A 16,265-nucleotide genomic window follows, 5' to 3' on the forward strand; every position below is an offset into this window, starting at 1 on the left:
AGGCCCCGATCCAAGCCCGCCGAGACCCAAAAGCACAATAGCGCGGCCTCGCTGCCAAGTTCTCCGTTACCGGGTCGGGCGGACATAGAGACCCACACCCGACTCCGAATCATCGTCCGATGGCAAGAAGGAAGACTCTGTTTTGCTCGAGTGGGCAGTATGGAACAGCAATCAACCGTTGATGCAATTTTCCGTTGACTTAGAGCCAACGATAGCAAGTCAAGATTAGTGCCAAAACGATGCCGAAGCTTTGCGTTATAGCAAGTCAAGCTTTGTGTTGTCAGGTTTAGAGCTGTGTTGTTGTCATCGCTGACCCACTGGTCTACTGGCTGATACACCCTTTAGAGAGGCATTTGCTATTGTTTTCCTGAAGGAGGCCTATTAGCAGTAATCTCATGCACAAAATTTGGTGAACATTATTTCACTGGATCTTTTTCAAAAAATACATAAAGAAACAAGCATTTAATGTTCAATTAGGTTTAGCAACATCTATTCAGTAAAGGGAAAAAAAGGTAGATAAATCCAAGATTTAAAGACTCCAACAGGAAAATGACCTAAAATTTCAACAGGAAACAAACACCTTTCAAGGACCACGGACAAGTTGGGATGGAGATATACAAGGCCACTAAACATCACATTGTCACCTCTGGCTAAATTTACTACACACATTTGGCATCGGGGCAAAGTTGGATTGGTCTTTTAGTGTGTCAGATTCTCTCTTAAACTCGCACTCCTGGAGCACCGTGCAGTCCCGGAAATTTGATTGCCATTCAGCAAGCTTCTCGAGGTCCCAAATGTAGAACCCACCTCATATGACCACATATCCCTAGTAAATTCACACAAACGTAATCTCATTACTGACATATAACAACTGTGAAGCAAGCATGGTTATAGTATATAAACAAAGATGAAAGTAGCAGAATACCAAATAAGAAGTTTTGAGGTATAAATCAGCTATATATGTTGGTTATGTAGATAGGGTATAAAACCGCAACCAAAGATCATTATTATGAATTCAACTAAGATATGAATAACCCTCACCTCATTCTTTCCATACACAATAAATAAAAGATCACCAAAAATGCATATAGTAAACCAAGTTTCTAAATTTTGGTACAGTATTGATCCAATTTTTCAGTGGAGTTGTTCCATAATGGTATAGTTGGGAGTTTGGTGTACCATGTATCCATATGCCCCCATGCCAAGAGATACATGTTTGGCTGGATGAGGCATGGGTCACGTGTTATCATTATAAAATATTTTTCTTCTGTCCATAACAGGAAAAACAAAAAAGAAGAAGGCAAAAAAAGAGATTAAGATAGACAAGGAAAAAGGGGGAGAAAAGGAGAACAGGTCAGAGGGTAGGTGGAGAGAGGAACTAGCAGAATAAAGAATCAAGGGAGAAAAACTGACGTTGAGAGAAAATTATCAACATTGTTATGATCAGGCAAAGATGGGGGAAGATATTCAACTTAAGAGATGGGATGATGATTGTTTTATAATTTTCACTAAAGTAAGCTGTCCTACAATCACAATATTAGAATGTATAGTATGCAAGAATATCAATAAAAAGATGACTGGCAAACAAAGCCACCTTTCGCCACAGAAAACAGAATGGCAACGCATCCAAAGAACAAGTCAAAGCAGTATCAAAACAATCTAATTGCAGCAATGACTTGTGCATAAGAATCCATGCATCTAGTCCAAATAGCAGCAATTTTCTAAGAAGCTAAATCTGACTAGATGATGGTCAGAAAGAAGACAGTGTGGATTTGCTTATTTAAATGATTCGTATTTAAGTTACCAAATATATCAATCTTCCGTGAGTCATTACAGCAGCTTGCATTAGAATTATTTGCTTATTTAAATGATTCATATTTAAGTTACCAAATATATTTATCTTCCGAGTCATTACGGCAGCTTGCATTAGAATCATTAAACTACAACATCCACATTAAAATTTAAAATTTAAAATTTAAAATTCAAAAGCTTAAAAACTCAAAACACCATACCTATAAGATAAATGAAAAAGTTCAGTATGGAAACGACAATATCCCCTAGGTTACCCAACATATGAGATATCTAAAGAGAACTGAAACTTAGCACACAAAAGTAGTATGCTTCCATCTTGATGAAAGAGACTCAACAGATGATTTTTTATAAATGCTTCATTCATGACTTCAATGCTGGTAGGAGTCTCCACCATCTACTATTTGTAGATGATGACCAAATATTGCAACAGAAAATCCCAGCAATAGTTAAGCAATTTTGAATGGGACACAATTAAAGAAAATATAGTACTATCTCAAACATAATTGTTCATCATACAGTAGTCTTAGGAGTGGTTACACAGTAAGAAATTGCTAATACGTTACCTTTCTAGGAGGTGTTCCTGGTTTTAACAAATTATTTCCGAATCCCTTCTTCTTATCAGCTGGTTTAAGAATTTGAAACGAGCATGTCAAAGTGTCATCTACACTCATCATAGCACCAGCGTTATCAAATTCCCCACAATAGTTTGGGGCAGAGAATATTGTCACCAGCTGGCGCTTTGCAAAGAATTCATAGCCATCTTCCACAACCTGCCAAAACAGATTTGCTACATGCATTACAGTGAACTGGATTTGTTACTCAAAAACACCAAGTTGGAAGCAAGTGGTCAGTTAGTAAGATCACTGTTCCATGATTCAATTGCTTCAACAAATTGCAATGTGCCATCAGGATCACACTGATAAAGATAGTAAATTGAAAAGACAGCAAACATGAGTCCATAGCTTATAGGAAATGTTGCCTTTGAGTTTGTTTCAAAAATGAGAGAAAATATATTGACATAATTAAAGTTTCAAGATACCACTAACCTGGTGGGCACGGCAGATGAGATCTAGATCATGCTTCCGAAGAAACTCAGCTACTTTGTCTGGCCCGAAAGTATAAGAGACACCTCTATCATTCTCTCCCCAGCCCTCAATATCTTTGTCAGGGTCTGACCATAGCAAGTCACAAAGCAGACCTTGGTCTGGAACATCCAGTGGACGAGCAATATTTCGAATCTGGTCCAAGCTCTTCAATTCGGGAGATAGACCCCCATGCATACAGAGTATCTTTTCATCAATAAGTGCCGCAACCGGGAGGCAGTTAAAACAATCGGTAAAGACTTTCCATAGGCGAACGTTGTATCTCCTCTTGCACTCATCATAAAAACCATATATACGATTAATGGAAGCACATTCATGGTTACCCCTTAGAAGGAAGAAGTTCTCTGGGTACTTAATCTTGTATGCAAGGAGCAGGCATATAGTTTCTATGCTCTGCTTACCACGATCAACATAGTCCCCAAGGAACAAATAATTTGCATGTGGTGGGTATCCACCATATTCAAAAAGCCGAAGAAGATCAGTGTACTGACCATGAATATCTCCTGCAGTGACAAAAGTAAAGTTCAATATACTAAACAGGGGATTCAAATTCAGTTTTTGTATTTGTAAGCCCTTATTCGGACAACAATTGATATTCCAGGTCTAAGACAGAAATTATAGGAAGAGAGCTAAGCAAATTGAGTTTTTGTATTTGTATGCCCTTCATCAGACAACTGATATTCCAGGTGTAAAACAGAAATTATAGGAAGAGAACTAAGCAAATTGAGTTTTTGCATTTGTATGCCCTTCTTCAGACAACAACTGAAATTCCAGGTCTAAAACAGAAATTATAGGAAGAGTACTAAGCAGACAGAAAAATGATCAGGGTTACAGCAAACAACTATTGATGCTAAGCCAATGATGTCTTTGTTATTGCAATAAATGACAAGTATAAAACAATGATATTGACAAGGCATGACATCCAGCCATCAATTGTATTAAATTAATTTTTAAATTTCATTCATATCAGGACAGATAGGGAGAAGTCAATACCACTGTTCTTGTGTGAGGTGGGGACCCAGGCGGCTTGAGTAAACCCACCCCGAGTTGTCTCATTGCCATCGATAATATCACACACATATAACCTTCAAATTTTAATGAATAAAGTGGTATTCAATTAAACCTAACTATGGCAATCAATTCAATCTTGTCAATATTGTCGACATCGACAAGAAACTTCAACAAGAGACTCCATCAGCAAGTGAAATTTCTGACCCACCATCATAAATGTCACGAGGATGTGTAAAATACAAGAAAAAATAAAATTGGTCGAGTTGTTTCCCCAACAAAGGCATTCAATTGTAAAGAACAAAACCAAGATGACATTGCTAAGATAGTAATAACAAGCAATTTAAGCACGCATTAAGCAAGAGTGGCAATCAATCTCGGTACTCAGCGGATTGCAAGCCCTAAAGAAGAACGATGCTCCACTTCGAACGCGCAGGAACCAAATAGGCAAAGCTTTCGACCAGAGAAAACTACTCCAAACACAAAGGCGCAACGAAAGTCAAATCTTTTTCTTATTTTACCGCAAATCTTGATGGGGGCCTCGAGCTCCAGCAGATTGGGCTGCCTGACAAAGATCTCCTTCGACGCGACGCAGAGCTGCCGGATCTCCGCATCCGTCACCCGCGCGCTCTTGGCCGCCTGCACCCCCTTGGCCACCAGAAGCCGCCCTATGATATCATCCAACACCGCCGCGTCCATCGGCATCCTCGCTTTCTCCTCCTAAAACCCCCCACTTCCGGGCCCTAATCCCTGCAGTTCCTCGATCAATCGGTGGCGAAGGAAGCAGGAAGAAGAGGATCGAGAGTGAGAAGATCAAACCCGATGTATTCTACGGAGGGTCAAACTATGGGTAGGCTTTGGAGGGCGAAGTGGCTCTCTCTTCTCTTCTTTATACCTTCCCGCCTCTCTCCCCATCCATCGGTCCATCGGAAAACGGAGGTTGCGTGACTCGGAGCCCTAATAAACCTCGGTATCGCTTCAACATATCGGCTCCGCATAACGGAAGAAAATATACCGGCACGAATTAATAACGGAAATGTTTGTATCTGCGCATCGCAACGGAATAGTCTGTGCCGTTATAAGTTGTGTAACGTAAACCTCGGAACTGATCATAACTCCTGAGCCACATATCAGCTGGACCAAATGACAACAAGAGATGCACAAGGATGAACGGTTCAGATTTTTCTGATGTTGGAATATATATATACACACACACTTTTGGGGAACAATAATTGTGTGTTGAAACATTATAGGAAAAATATATTCACTCCTAATGAAAGTTCAACACTTGGTTTCCGAGATAACAAAAGAAAACGAAAACCTTCAAACACTTAGTAGTAGTGATTAATGTCAGGAGATTTGCCCTCCAATTTTAAACCTAATCCACTTTAAAGTCCAACCCAACCCCATCATATAAACTCAATTTGAAGAGACTGCCGCATCACCCACAACCATAAATTTTGCACTACGCTAGTGCTTCATGGAACACTAATTACTTGTCAAAGAGAAATAGCAATTCGATGAACACAAAAGCATCTGTAAGAACTAGGACTTGTTGCATGAGGATGGTCTATCTTACATATTTCTCAACATTTAAAAGAAACTTCCAGCTTCTTGTTTAAATACAGACATGCTAGATATTCAATCAAAGTCTACAAACTATTTCTAACTTGTTAGAAAGCACAACCACCCAATACTAAAGAAAAAAGAAGTTATTTTGCTTAATATTAGAAGACAGTCTAAGATTCTTCCCTAAATTGAGAATTCAATTTATAATCTTCCAGTGTCTTGGAATCTGATGTAACAGATGTTTAAAGAGTATACCACCGAAGACAGATGAGATGTCTGCTCCATGTAGTGTGTATCCTGAAAAGCACAGGTATAAAAGAACATCATATACCATGTTACTATTTTTTTTTATAATAGACTAATTACATCAGGAAATTTTGTACTGGAAGGATAGAAATAAACGACAGCTGGACCATCCATAGCAATCACTGCAACAAAGACCAGTTGCTAAGCTGATGTTTATTAACAACGGAAAAAGTGGAGGATACAAGCCATAGAGATCTAGAGTTATTGAATACTGTAAACAAAAGAGATCACTAGTCATAAGAGAGAAGCACCTTGTTAACTCCCACCACATGTTACGGTAGTTTAGGTTTGAAAAGATTATGTAGGGCAAGAATGTAGGAAAACTTGAAGCAATGTTCCTTTATATCATAAAGTGTGTTATAGATCCCACTGAAGGTGATAATAGAGACCCAAATATTGTGGGGATAAAGGAAGTGGGATATATTGTCCACCTTTGGCTACTCATATGGTTCTTCAAACTCATATCTCCTGCAAGAAAAAACTCCGATGATATTATTGTTGATGTCCAAGTCCACAGTAAATTTGACATAAACCATTAACAAAAGTACAATCTAAGCACCAGAACCCCATTGGGACTTAACCGGGCATCTTGATGTTGTGATGTAAAGATTCCAATAGCCTCATCTTGGTGTTAACAGGTTTTGCTTAAACTATTAAGACTGTGCATGGTGTCAATGTGAAGCTGAGTTTGAAGATAACATAGTTCAAACAAAATTAATTAAGGTCAAAATACAATCTGATTTGTTACATGCATATATGACTTTGCATGCACTATTTGATTGCATCCAAATGGCTACTATCCCAAAGAGAGCATGAGATTGTTCATTGAAGGTAAACTAGAATCTAGATAACGTATTTGCTAAATTGACTTGTTCAAGCTTGAACTAAAGATAAAAGGATTTTATGATCCATTGCATCTACAATAAGATTCACTTATCTTTGAGCTTCACTTAACCCAAAAATTCCCAAGTTGAATAATGCCTACTATCAAGCTTGCTTTAGGCTTACATGGTGAGCTAGACTCCTTAAGAGTTTAGACCCAATCTATTGTCTCTCAAGCCAAGCTTCATGAAAGAAATTTGAGGCGCCTAATTCATTCCAGGGCAAGCTTAATAATCTTATCTACCTTGCTTGATCACACCCCTAAGCAGAACATTCCTGATATGTACTAAGTTGTTTTTCTTAGATCTAGACATGCTCATTTTCAATAAAGTCATTTCTATATTCAAATCAAACCCTCAAGTTCTTTAATTTGATTGGTACAAGGTAACTTTTGGATACACATTCCAGTGCTCTACAGTTATAAATTCCACCTCAGATATCCCAAGTCAGAAGGCAAACATCGCATTTACTATGACTTACTATAGAAAAATTCTCATTGTCAATTTTTCTTTAGTCAATTTCATCAACAAAACCAGAAGCTTTGATGAATATATGCAACCTAACTTTATATATATTTTAAGAGTGAATATCAACTCCAAAGTTCATTTCTTTTGCTATTTCTGAGTTCTACCAAGCAGTAAGAATGAGGAAACTAAGCGTGGGGCAAGATCGATGACCTTAGTAACCCACCGATTATCCCAGTCCTAACTCCTCCTCCGGCGATCAGCTGCGAACAGTGAGAGCGGGACAAGCTCTGACAACGGCGTCGAGATTGGAGTAGAAACCGGCGTGGGCAACGGCGAGGTTCGGCAGACCGGGCAGGACGCGTTCAGCCGGAGCCAGACATCGATGCAGAGGAGGTGGAAGTAGTGGCGGCAGTCGGGTATCATCCGGAGCATCTCCCCTTCCCGGTACTCGCAAAGACAGATCGAGCAGACGGTATCCCCGCCACTGGCCGCCGAGAACGGGAACTTAGGGTACGAGCTGATGGCCGCCTGGTCGAGCCCCGAGGCCCGGCCGCCGTCTCCTTCGTCGTCCTCGGCGACGAAGATGATGCGTGGCAGGACGATGCCGTCAGCGATGGCAGGGCCGGGGCCGGGGTCGGGGTCCCGGGATTGGCGGCGACAGCAGACGTAGGAGGCGACGAGGAGGGCGGAAAGGAGGACGAGGAGGCCGAGGGAGACGGCGATGGCGAGGGGTAGGCTGAGGGTGGTGAAGTGGGAGGAGGAGGAGCCACCGGGGGAGGCGTAAGTGGACATGTTGAGGCGGACTGGAGAGGGAGAGGGGGAAGCGATGGCATTGTGTGGAGGACCGGGAGAGGGAACAGGGTGGGGAGGAGGTTGCCCTTTTGGGTGAGGTGGGTGGGTCTGCGCAGGGACTGCATTTAATGGAGGTGAGATCGAGTGAGGAATAATAATAACAATTTTTATTAATAATAATAATAATAATAATATTATTATTATTATTATTATTATTATTATTATATTATCATTTGACGTTTTTATCGTTATTACTGTTACTATAATTAACATTATAATCTCCATTATAAAAAATAATTACAATTTTATTTACAAAATTTAAAAAATATGGGTCATATAAACATGATTAATAAATTAATTATTTTATTAATTTATCTGATAAATTTTGAGTCAGAGACTTTCAATTACAATAATAATATGGTAATAATGTGTTTGATCCACTTTATAAAAAATTAAGAATTAAAAAATATAATTAGATTAATTTTTATACAGAAAATATTAATGTCGATTCCACTTATTAAATCATATGTGAAGTCAGCTAATTTAGTTAGTAAATGCTTTTACCTGTTAATAAGCCAATTATAGATATTTTTTGGAGAAGTTATTATATTGGTAAAAACCTAATGTATCCTTAAAAATATAGAAAAGAAAGATCAAAGATATCAGAAGTGGCTGCTCATTTGAGTTGGTCTCTTCTTCTCTGATGGCAGCAGAAACCAAAATATCTTGGTGTTCATCCCTGCTTGATCTACCAAACACTTCAACCAACAAGTGCATGTTGCATCTCACACAGCCAAGTCTGCAGTGAAAGAGCAGCTAACCATGAAGCTATCAGCCACCACACTCCCCCGCTCAGCAAATTGCACTGTTGGAGGCAGATGCTCTCCCTACAACTTTCTCATCCCAATCTTCTGCAAGCAAAGGTTGGGCTCAGAAACACCTTCACCAGTCAAGATTTGTGTCATTTATCACCTCGATGATCGCATCAATTGCCAGAACCAGTTTCTAGAAATCGAATACTGCTGATTTCCAAGCTCGAGAAAGAGTTGATATCTAAGAAATATCTGTGTTCTAGTACTGTTTCCCAGATCCCAACTTTGCCCTGCTCTCTCAAAACTGTCTGTCGTTAACATGCAGAAGATGTATGCCATCCAAAAAGCAAGAAGAGAAGAGATGTCTCATTTTAGCTCACGCGGATGCTTGTTATGTAGAATCCGATGCCTGTATTGATTGAGGTGACGATTCCCTTAAACATTATCATCAAAGGCTTCTTCTTCTGCTTCACTCCTTCATGCCACCGGCTAAGTTAATCCTGTTGGCCTCTCTCCACTCTTCAAACTGACGCATGCAATGGAACCTGTCAATTTTGCATGATTAATGAGAAAGCGAGCTTCCTTTTAGAGATTTATCTGACAAACCGCAGCAGAAACCCCACAAAAGCATCATCTTGGAAGTATGATAAGTCCGAGAACAAGCATCATTCTTCTACCCCAAACGAGATCAATATAAGGCATAAGGTAAAGATCAAACAGCCCTATGAGCAAGTTTCGTGATGGCTGTCAAACCGAGACCAACTTGTGGAGACATCGCTGTGGGAGGAGCTTTATTATTGATCAGATAACGTAGCAGGTGTCGAATCCATGCATGCATACATAACACTAATTTGGTCAAGAATCTTCTTCTTCAAATCAAGTTAGTGTTATCATATTCATCTTCCCTTCCATTATTTGTAGGTATTATTCTCCACATTACGTTGTGATATATATGCTTCCCTGCATGCCTCTTTCATCTACTTGCATGCACCACCATCCCAACCTCAAACAACACCCTTTAAATTTCCCGTCTCTGCCAACGGTGTACTCACTTCAGAAGCATATCGATCACATTAGCAGAGCGGGAAGCCCTCATTTCCAGGAAGCTCTACTTCCTCGTATACGTAAGAAATGATAGCTCTTTCATGTAGGAATCTCTCCCTGCACATCCTTAGGGAAGATGAACTCACCGAGTTGCGTTCATGGCAGAGAATGAACGGGAAGAAAGGCAGCGTCCGAATTGATATTCGCACGCCGGAGACTGCGAAGATGTCCGGTGGTGGTCGAAGTAGCAGCGACAGCATGTCGCCGAGCAAATGGATATGGGACGTGTGGGAGTTCGCCAAGGGGGATACCGACAGGGTGACCTTCTCTCTCAAGGTAGGCTTGGCTTGCCTCCTGGTGTCGTTGCTGATACTAATCCGAGCACCCTATCAAGTGTTCGGCACCAACACCATCTGGGCCATCATGACCGTGGCCATCATGTTCGAATACACCGTCGGTATGTCTCATCCCATCGTGGATGCATGGCTACGTGAAACCAGTTCATATGAAGTGAGACTTCCTGTGTGCTTTCTCCTTCCAGGTGCTACGTTCAATCGAGGGTTCAATAGAGCTCTTGGGAGTTTGCTAGCTGGAATCTTTGCAGTAGTGTTCATGCAAATAGCCATGTCAAGCGGCCACATTACCGAGCCTTACATCATTGGCCTCAGCATCTTCCTCGTCGGTAACTCGCAACTCCCCGTCACTACAATTTCCATGCTCAAAGTTGTACTCGGCATTGAATCTCATGTGGGTAGGAGCTAATATGTTGTAGCGAATTCACGTAGGAGCTATTACATCCTTCATGAAGCTTTGGCCGTCCTTGGTCCCTTACGAGTACGGCTTCAGGGTCATCCTCTTGACCTACTGCTTGATCATTGCCTCCGGATATCGAATGGGAGACCCCGTGAGGACTGCCGTAGACCGGCTTTACTCCATCGCGATCGGTGGTCTCGTCGCAGTCTTCGTGAACCTCCTCGTCTTCCCCATATGGGCCGGTGAGCAGCTGCACAAGGAGCTCGTCAGCCACTTCGATTCCGTGGCTGACTGCCTCGAAGGTTTGCTCTGCCATTCCTACATCTTATGCGCGTCCTGGCACATAGTTTGATCGATCATTCTTGTTCCGTGCAGAGTGTGTGAAGAAGTATCTCAGCGACGACGGATCAGAACAACCTGAGTTCTCCAAGACCGTGATGGATGATTTCCAGGACGAGCCAGCTTATCGAAAGTGTCGTGCCACTTTGAGTTCATCTGCGAAGCTCGATTCCCTGGTACCATTTCCTCAGAACAGAGAAAAGCAACTAAGCTTTTATGCTGATGTCTCATCCTGTGTGCAGGCCAATTCAGCGAGATGGGAGCCACCCCATGGGAGATTCCGACACTTCTTCCATCCATGGGCGGAGTACGTCAACGTCGGGGCCGTGCTCCGTCACTGTGCCTATGAAGTGATGGCATTGCATGGCTGTCTGCACTCGGAGATACAGGTGCGGCACATTAGCAACGCATCCTTTCTCTTCTGTCTCTCTCCTCCCTTCAAATACTTATCACCTGTTCGACGTAAGTCACTAATGCTGCCACAGACAAGCCTACACAAGGGAGAAGGAAGAGCAGCAAAATCATCCTCCATCTGAGAATAGAATCAAATGCTATTCAATAGGATCAGAATCTGATGCGATTTGATTAAGTGCCTCAAGCGTACATAATCAACATCAAATGCAACTTGGAATTTTTTGCAGGCACCCTTTAATCTAAGGTGTGCATTCCGATCCGAGATCCTCGATGCAACGACGCAGGCAGCAGAGCTGCTTCGCAGCATGCGCAAAGACATCAGCAACATGAAGCACGGACTCCGGACGAGCCTTCTCAAGCGCGTCCACAGCTCCACCGAGCGCCTGCAACGCTCCATCGACCTCCACTCCCACCTCCTCACCTCATCTCACCATCTCTCCACGGCTCTCTCTTCAAACCTTATACCCTCCCAAGATCACTCGACCGATCCGGATAGCAAGGGAGTCGAGCCAAACGCAGCGGACACGTTGGCACCTCGAGTGGATTCGTGTCATGACACCACGAAGAAGCAGCAGAGAAGGCTGCGTTCATGGCCTTCCATAGAGGTGACTGATCTGCAGGAAGACGACATACCAAGGATGAGTGCGTTGGAGAGCACCACGGCGTTGTCGCTCGCCACCTTTACCTCATTGCTCATTGAGTTCGTGGCACGGCTCGATCACTTGGTCGAGGCTGTGGATAAGCTTGCCCGGTTAGCTGGATTCAACTAAGAGCTCACAAGCTAAAAGAACTCTCTGTTTTCGTGGTCTCACATCCTGTACAAAAACTGGCAGTATTCATACAATATGTGTGTGTGTGTGTGTGTGTGTGTGTGTGTGTGATTTACACATCAAGAAAGAAGAAAAGTTTGCCTTTGCCATCAGTCTGGCTCCGCGTTCAATTCACAGCTTTATCAATCAATGTAATGCGTCGTTGCTCTATCTAATTTGCTGCAGATTGATTATGCTTAGGGTTATCGCATCAACCATTGAAGCATTACATTAATGGCTTGGTTCCTCTGGGTGCCGCTGACGGCCGGTCCTCGTTACCAGCCCCGGAGAACGCCGCCGCCGCCGCCGAAATCGCCGGTACGACTCGGATCGTTGTTTCCCCTTTGATGCCGTACCTTTTGTTTTTTCTTTCTTTGATTCCGAGGACGATCTTGAGGTGGTCTTGTCTCTGATGCCGTTCCTATTTGCTTTTGTGTTTTTCCCCTTCGATTCCGGCTCCGCTAATGGCTTCCCTCGATGCAAGATTGGATCTTGACGTACTATTTGGAGGATCTTGAGGAGCAGGATCTTGTCTGTGATGCGCTCCTTTTGTGTTTTTAGGGTTTTCTCCCCCCTTCGATTCCGGCTCTGCAGATCGCGCTCCTCGATTCAAGATTGGATCTTGACGGACTACTCAGATGTTGTAAAGCCACAAGATGGACAAAAGGTAGCACATCATACTTCTGGTTTCACATGGATGCAATTGTTCTTGCAGTGGGAATGATCTCTATGAGGGTTTTTGGGTGCATTTTGCAAGTATGTGATATTGTTTTACTAAATTTTACAGGGAATGATCTCAAATTTGCACAATCACCTTCCCCACCCAAAGGTGTCTCGGAAGTATTCAGGCATGAAGCATCAATCATCTGCACTATAGTATCCATCAATCATCTGTTGCAATGTAGTTTGATAAAATTTCTTTGATGTGGAAGTGTACATTTAGATGCAAAACGCTTACTGGTTTGTGGTCCTAAACAATTTCCTGTGTCTCACTGTGTCTGACAAATCATTCATCAAAACTACTTCTTTAATTTTGTCTAAATTGCCTTTTCAGTTTTGTGTAGTTCTTAGTTAATGAAAGAGACATTTCTATTTGTGTTTGTTTCTGATCAGCCTTAAAGATGGAGTAGTTGTTCCCAACTCTCTAATCATGCTGAATGCACCTTAGGATGAACTACTTTTCTATAAGGATAGAAGGAAGAGGATAAAGTAAATTCCTACCTACATTAACCATACTGTTGTCTCTTTTGATTTTTATGCTTGCAAACTGAAGTGTGGTCTGACTCTGAGGATAGGTCTTTCATGCTAGCAATATGTCCCTTGCCATGACAGGCATGTCTGTAGAAAAAGAAATAGATAAAAGAGGAAAAGGAAGAAGAAATCTACCATAGTGATTGGTGTCTAACTTCATGTTAGCAAGAAATCCTCTTCAACTCTGCTGATTCCCTGTTCTGCTTTGCAAAATCCCTCTGAAATTTTCAACATTGTCACTGAAAGAGGGTCATGAGATGGACAGCTATCATTATCAAAGGAAAAGAATAGGAAAAAGACATCACAATTCTAAAATACCTTTGCCACTCTTACACTCACAGGGAATATATTGATGGGTTTTCCAGTCGAATTTAAGTGTAATATTTTTTGTTGGGCTGAAGGACAGATTGTTGTTTAGCTGATAGAGTTGGCTTGGATGGTGTGTGTTCATGATCCAATGAAGTTGTTTCTGCTGTATATAATATTTAATGGTTCTACGCTTTCCATAATGCAGAAACTGTGTCTCTTGTTGCAGGTGATTGGGAAGGCACATGTATATCGCACTGGAGGATCGACCAATGACGATAAATGTTGTTGTGCAAGTAATCAGCTCTGTTTTAAGGCATTTCAGTGAGAACAAAATATGCTGTTCTAAACACAATCTAAGCTTTGTTTCAAAAAAATGGTATATGAAGATCTCAGCACCATGTAAATGCTCGACTCAACGTCTGCTGCAGTGGCTTTTGAGCTTTTCGTTCAGCATATCGGAAGCATGTAGGAGACATCTCCTTTCTTTGGGTTGCACTGCAAGATGGAAACTGTTCTCTCATCTACATCAATCAAAGCAGTGCATAGAGTGTACAATGTTGGACCTGCCATTTCAGCCAATCCTCTCTGTAAGCAAGCATTCTGAATTAATGTGTACAAAAGTTGCCTTTGTGAGGTCTGTCCACAGTGTATATTACCTGTCATGTAGATCGGATATTTCTCATCTGCAGAATCCCCCAGGATCGAAAGAACTGCTGATTTTGACTCAGCTGAGAGTTGGGCTGCTCTTCTCTGCCTGCTGATAGAGTTCTCATCTTGTACCTCCATGGAGAAATGGTAACAGATGAGCATGGATTCATGTGTAGTTCATGGATCTTATTCGCTGTATACCTGCTCTACTTGGAGGTGGAGATACATGTTTGCGTGGAAGAACGGTGTCTTTCCAACTTCATGAATCGAGAAGCGGTTCTTTGATGCTGTTTCAACATTCAGTATTCTTCGACTGATTACATCTACCAAATTGTAGCTGTGTCCGACTGCAGTGTTGCATGAACAGATTCTCTGCGATCAAGCAGCATGTCAGATTGGTACGTATTCCATCTATTCATTCATGCGGTACATGTCTTACATCCAGGGAATCTTCAAGGCTTGTAGCTTCTAGCAAATCTCGGGATATAAGATTCCGGCCGATACCGCCGGCAATTATCTCTTCCAGTCTTGGAGGCACTGAATTCAGCGTGAATGCCTGTGACATGTTTGTTGTCATTTTGTGCCCACAGCAACTCATGCAAAGCAGAGAAAGAAAGGTGGTGGATCTCACAATGCCATTGCTGTTGAAGCCAAACGCACAGCTGGGTAGCTCGCCTGCGTAAGTGTATGCTGTGAACGACGCCCCATTCGGCAGTCTTGCCCTCACCAGGTAGCTGCAGAATGCTATGTATCAGTGCTTATTTTTCGCATCTAGTTTACCTGATATATCGATTCACGCTAAGAAGGATTGCCGCCTACGTGTGGCCAAGTAAAGCTGTGTTTGCGTCTTCATTGTGTGCAGCGATGGCCATGGAGTCGTTTACCACAAGAACATCCGAGCAGTCGTCGTCGTCGTCATCAGCAGCAGCTTCCTTTTGTGGAGTGGTCTCCTCCTTTGGAATGAAGGGGAGGATCTCCTTCCGAAAGTTCAGTAGTATTATCTACTCATGGCAACAACACGAAACAACCGTGCCTGATGTGACTTGTGGAATGGAGAATGAGATGAAGCGAGGAATCAGGTGAAGCAGGAAAGGGGAAGGGGCGGGGAGGTTTACATGAAGAACAGGCACGCCGCTGCCTTCGGCAGTTCCCAGCAGTTCCTCCCAGTGCGCCGGAAACCGCTGCCTGTTGGCGCTGCAGATGGCTTGTATCAGTGGCTCCGCCTGCGGGGTTCGAGCAAACGGGAGAAGCTGCCGCTGAAGGACGAGGTCCGCGGCGGCCCTGCTCTGGATCATGCTCGAGAACTTCCGCCCTACGAGATAACCCAACCGGAAGGGCTCTTCGCACGGCCCGACATCGAAGAGTTCCAGCGCCGCCGCCTTGCTTGAGCTGTCCATCTCCATGGCCGCGCCAACCTTGTCTCGGCCTCGCACCGGAGGCGATCGCCACCTTATCCGTATGGGACTCACGCGTGGACGCTGTACTGCCAGTTGGGTAGGCCCGAACCTGTGGGAGACAGGAGAGACCACGTCACCCCCTGGAAGGAGACCTCGTCCGCACCGGCGCACGAGGCTCGCGTCAGCTGTGAAACTTCTCAGGGGTGATTTGACATTTGAATGACCGCCATTCGATCATGATCCAACGGTTAGATCTCTTGGTCTCGAGGAGGTGCTTGGCATCGGACGGTCAGGATTTAGGTATAGGAGGCATTTAACTTGGTGTGATGTCAAATCAATGGCAGTAGCTAAGATTAATTTCCCCCTTATTTTATTTTCTAGAGGCTAAAAAACAAAAGAAAATGATGTTGAGGCACTCACTCATTAGTTGCCTAATTATATTCTTAATTAATAAAGGAAAAATACTTTATTCAAAGTAATAATAAATCATAAAGGAAAATACATCCATTTGCTAGTTCTGTTGGACTCCGATCCGATAGTTAATCTTCTT

At 42.7% G+C, this 16,265-nt stretch overlaps 4 protein-coding genes across 10 annotated transcripts; 1 reads left to right on the plus strand and 3 right to left on the minus strand.

Moving 5' to 3' along the window:
- Positions 1-497: 497 nt before the first annotated feature.
- On the minus strand, positions 498-5,318 carry LOC103969285 (serine/threonine-protein phosphatase PP1). 2 transcript variants are annotated; one of them, XM_065088238.1, is made up of 5 exons: positions 4,743-5,318; positions 4,445-4,666; positions 2,859-3,418; positions 2,376-2,582; positions 498-826 (listed from the first exon to the last, which is right to left on the minus strand). In XM_065088238.1, the coding sequence occupies exons 2-5, from the start codon at positions 4,626-4,628 to the stop codon at positions 809-811; spliced, it is 969 nt and encodes a 322-aa protein (XP_064944310.1). In that variant the 5' UTR covers positions 4,629-4,666; positions 4,743-5,318; the 3' UTR covers positions 498-808. The 2 variants fall into 2 exon arrangements, with proteins under 2 accessions (XP_064944310.1, XP_009381055.2); XM_009382780.3 differs by having other exon boundaries at positions 4,445-4,673.
- A 142-nt stretch (positions 5,319-5,460) lies between these two features.
- On the minus strand, positions 5,461-8,033 carry LOC103969286 (RING-H2 finger protein ATL67-like). Of its 5 annotated transcripts, none has more exons than XR_001975901.2 (3): positions 7,371-8,033; positions 6,050-6,266; positions 5,461-5,789 (listed from the first exon to the last, which is right to left on the minus strand). XR_001975901.2 is itself a non-coding variant. In XM_018819346.2 (2 exons), exon 1 carries the CDS (start codon positions 7,937-7,939, stop codon positions 7,385-7,387), a length of 555 nt encoding a protein of 184 aa, XP_018674891.2. In that variant the 5' UTR covers positions 7,940-8,033; the 3' UTR covers positions 5,461-5,789; positions 7,371-7,384. The 5 variants fall into 5 exon arrangements, 3 of the variants coding, with proteins under 3 accessions (XP_018674891.2, XP_018674890.2, XP_064944311.1); XR_010480872.1 differs by having other exon boundaries at positions 7,358-8,033; XM_018819346.2 differs by lacking the exon at positions 6,050-6,266.
- A 1,718-nt stretch (positions 8,034-9,751) lies between these two features.
- On the plus strand, positions 9,752-12,223 carry LOC135596232 (aluminum-activated malate transporter 9-like). Its single transcript, XM_065088240.1, has 7 exons — positions 9,752-9,875; positions 9,961-10,252; positions 10,337-10,477; positions 10,581-10,850; positions 10,924-11,063; positions 11,130-11,276; positions 11,529-12,223. Exons 2-7 carry the CDS (start codon positions 9,964-9,966, stop codon positions 12,069-12,071), a joined length of 1,530 nt encoding a protein of 509 aa, XP_064944312.1. The 5' UTR covers positions 9,752-9,875; positions 9,961-9,963; the 3' UTR covers positions 12,072-12,223.
- Positions 12,224-13,915: 1,692 nt separating this feature from the next.
- On the minus strand, positions 13,916-15,721 carry LOC103969290 (uncharacterized). 2 transcript variants are annotated; one of them, XM_018818889.2, is made up of 7 exons: positions 15,434-15,721; positions 15,138-15,319; positions 14,950-15,052; positions 14,758-14,874; positions 14,520-14,690; positions 14,327-14,443; positions 13,916-14,233 (listed from the first exon to the last, which is right to left on the minus strand). In XM_018818889.2, the coding sequence occupies exons 1-6, from the start codon at positions 15,719-15,721 to the stop codon at positions 14,330-14,332; spliced, it is 975 nt and encodes a 324-aa protein (XP_018674434.2). In that variant the 3' UTR covers positions 13,916-14,233; positions 14,327-14,329. The 2 variants fall into 2 exon arrangements, with proteins under 2 accessions (XP_018674434.2, XP_009381060.2); XM_009382785.3 differs by having other exon boundaries at positions 14,327-14,450.
- Positions 15,722-16,265: the final 544 nt, after the last annotated feature.

The sequence above is a fragment of the Musa acuminata genome, chromosome BXJ1-10 (genome assembly GCF_036884655.1).
Source record: "Musa acuminata AAA Group cultivar baxijiao chromosome BXJ1-10, Cavendish_Baxijiao_AAA, whole genome shotgun sequence".
Taxonomy (NCBI): domain Eukaryota; kingdom Viridiplantae; phylum Streptophyta; class Magnoliopsida; order Zingiberales; family Musaceae; genus Musa; species Musa acuminata.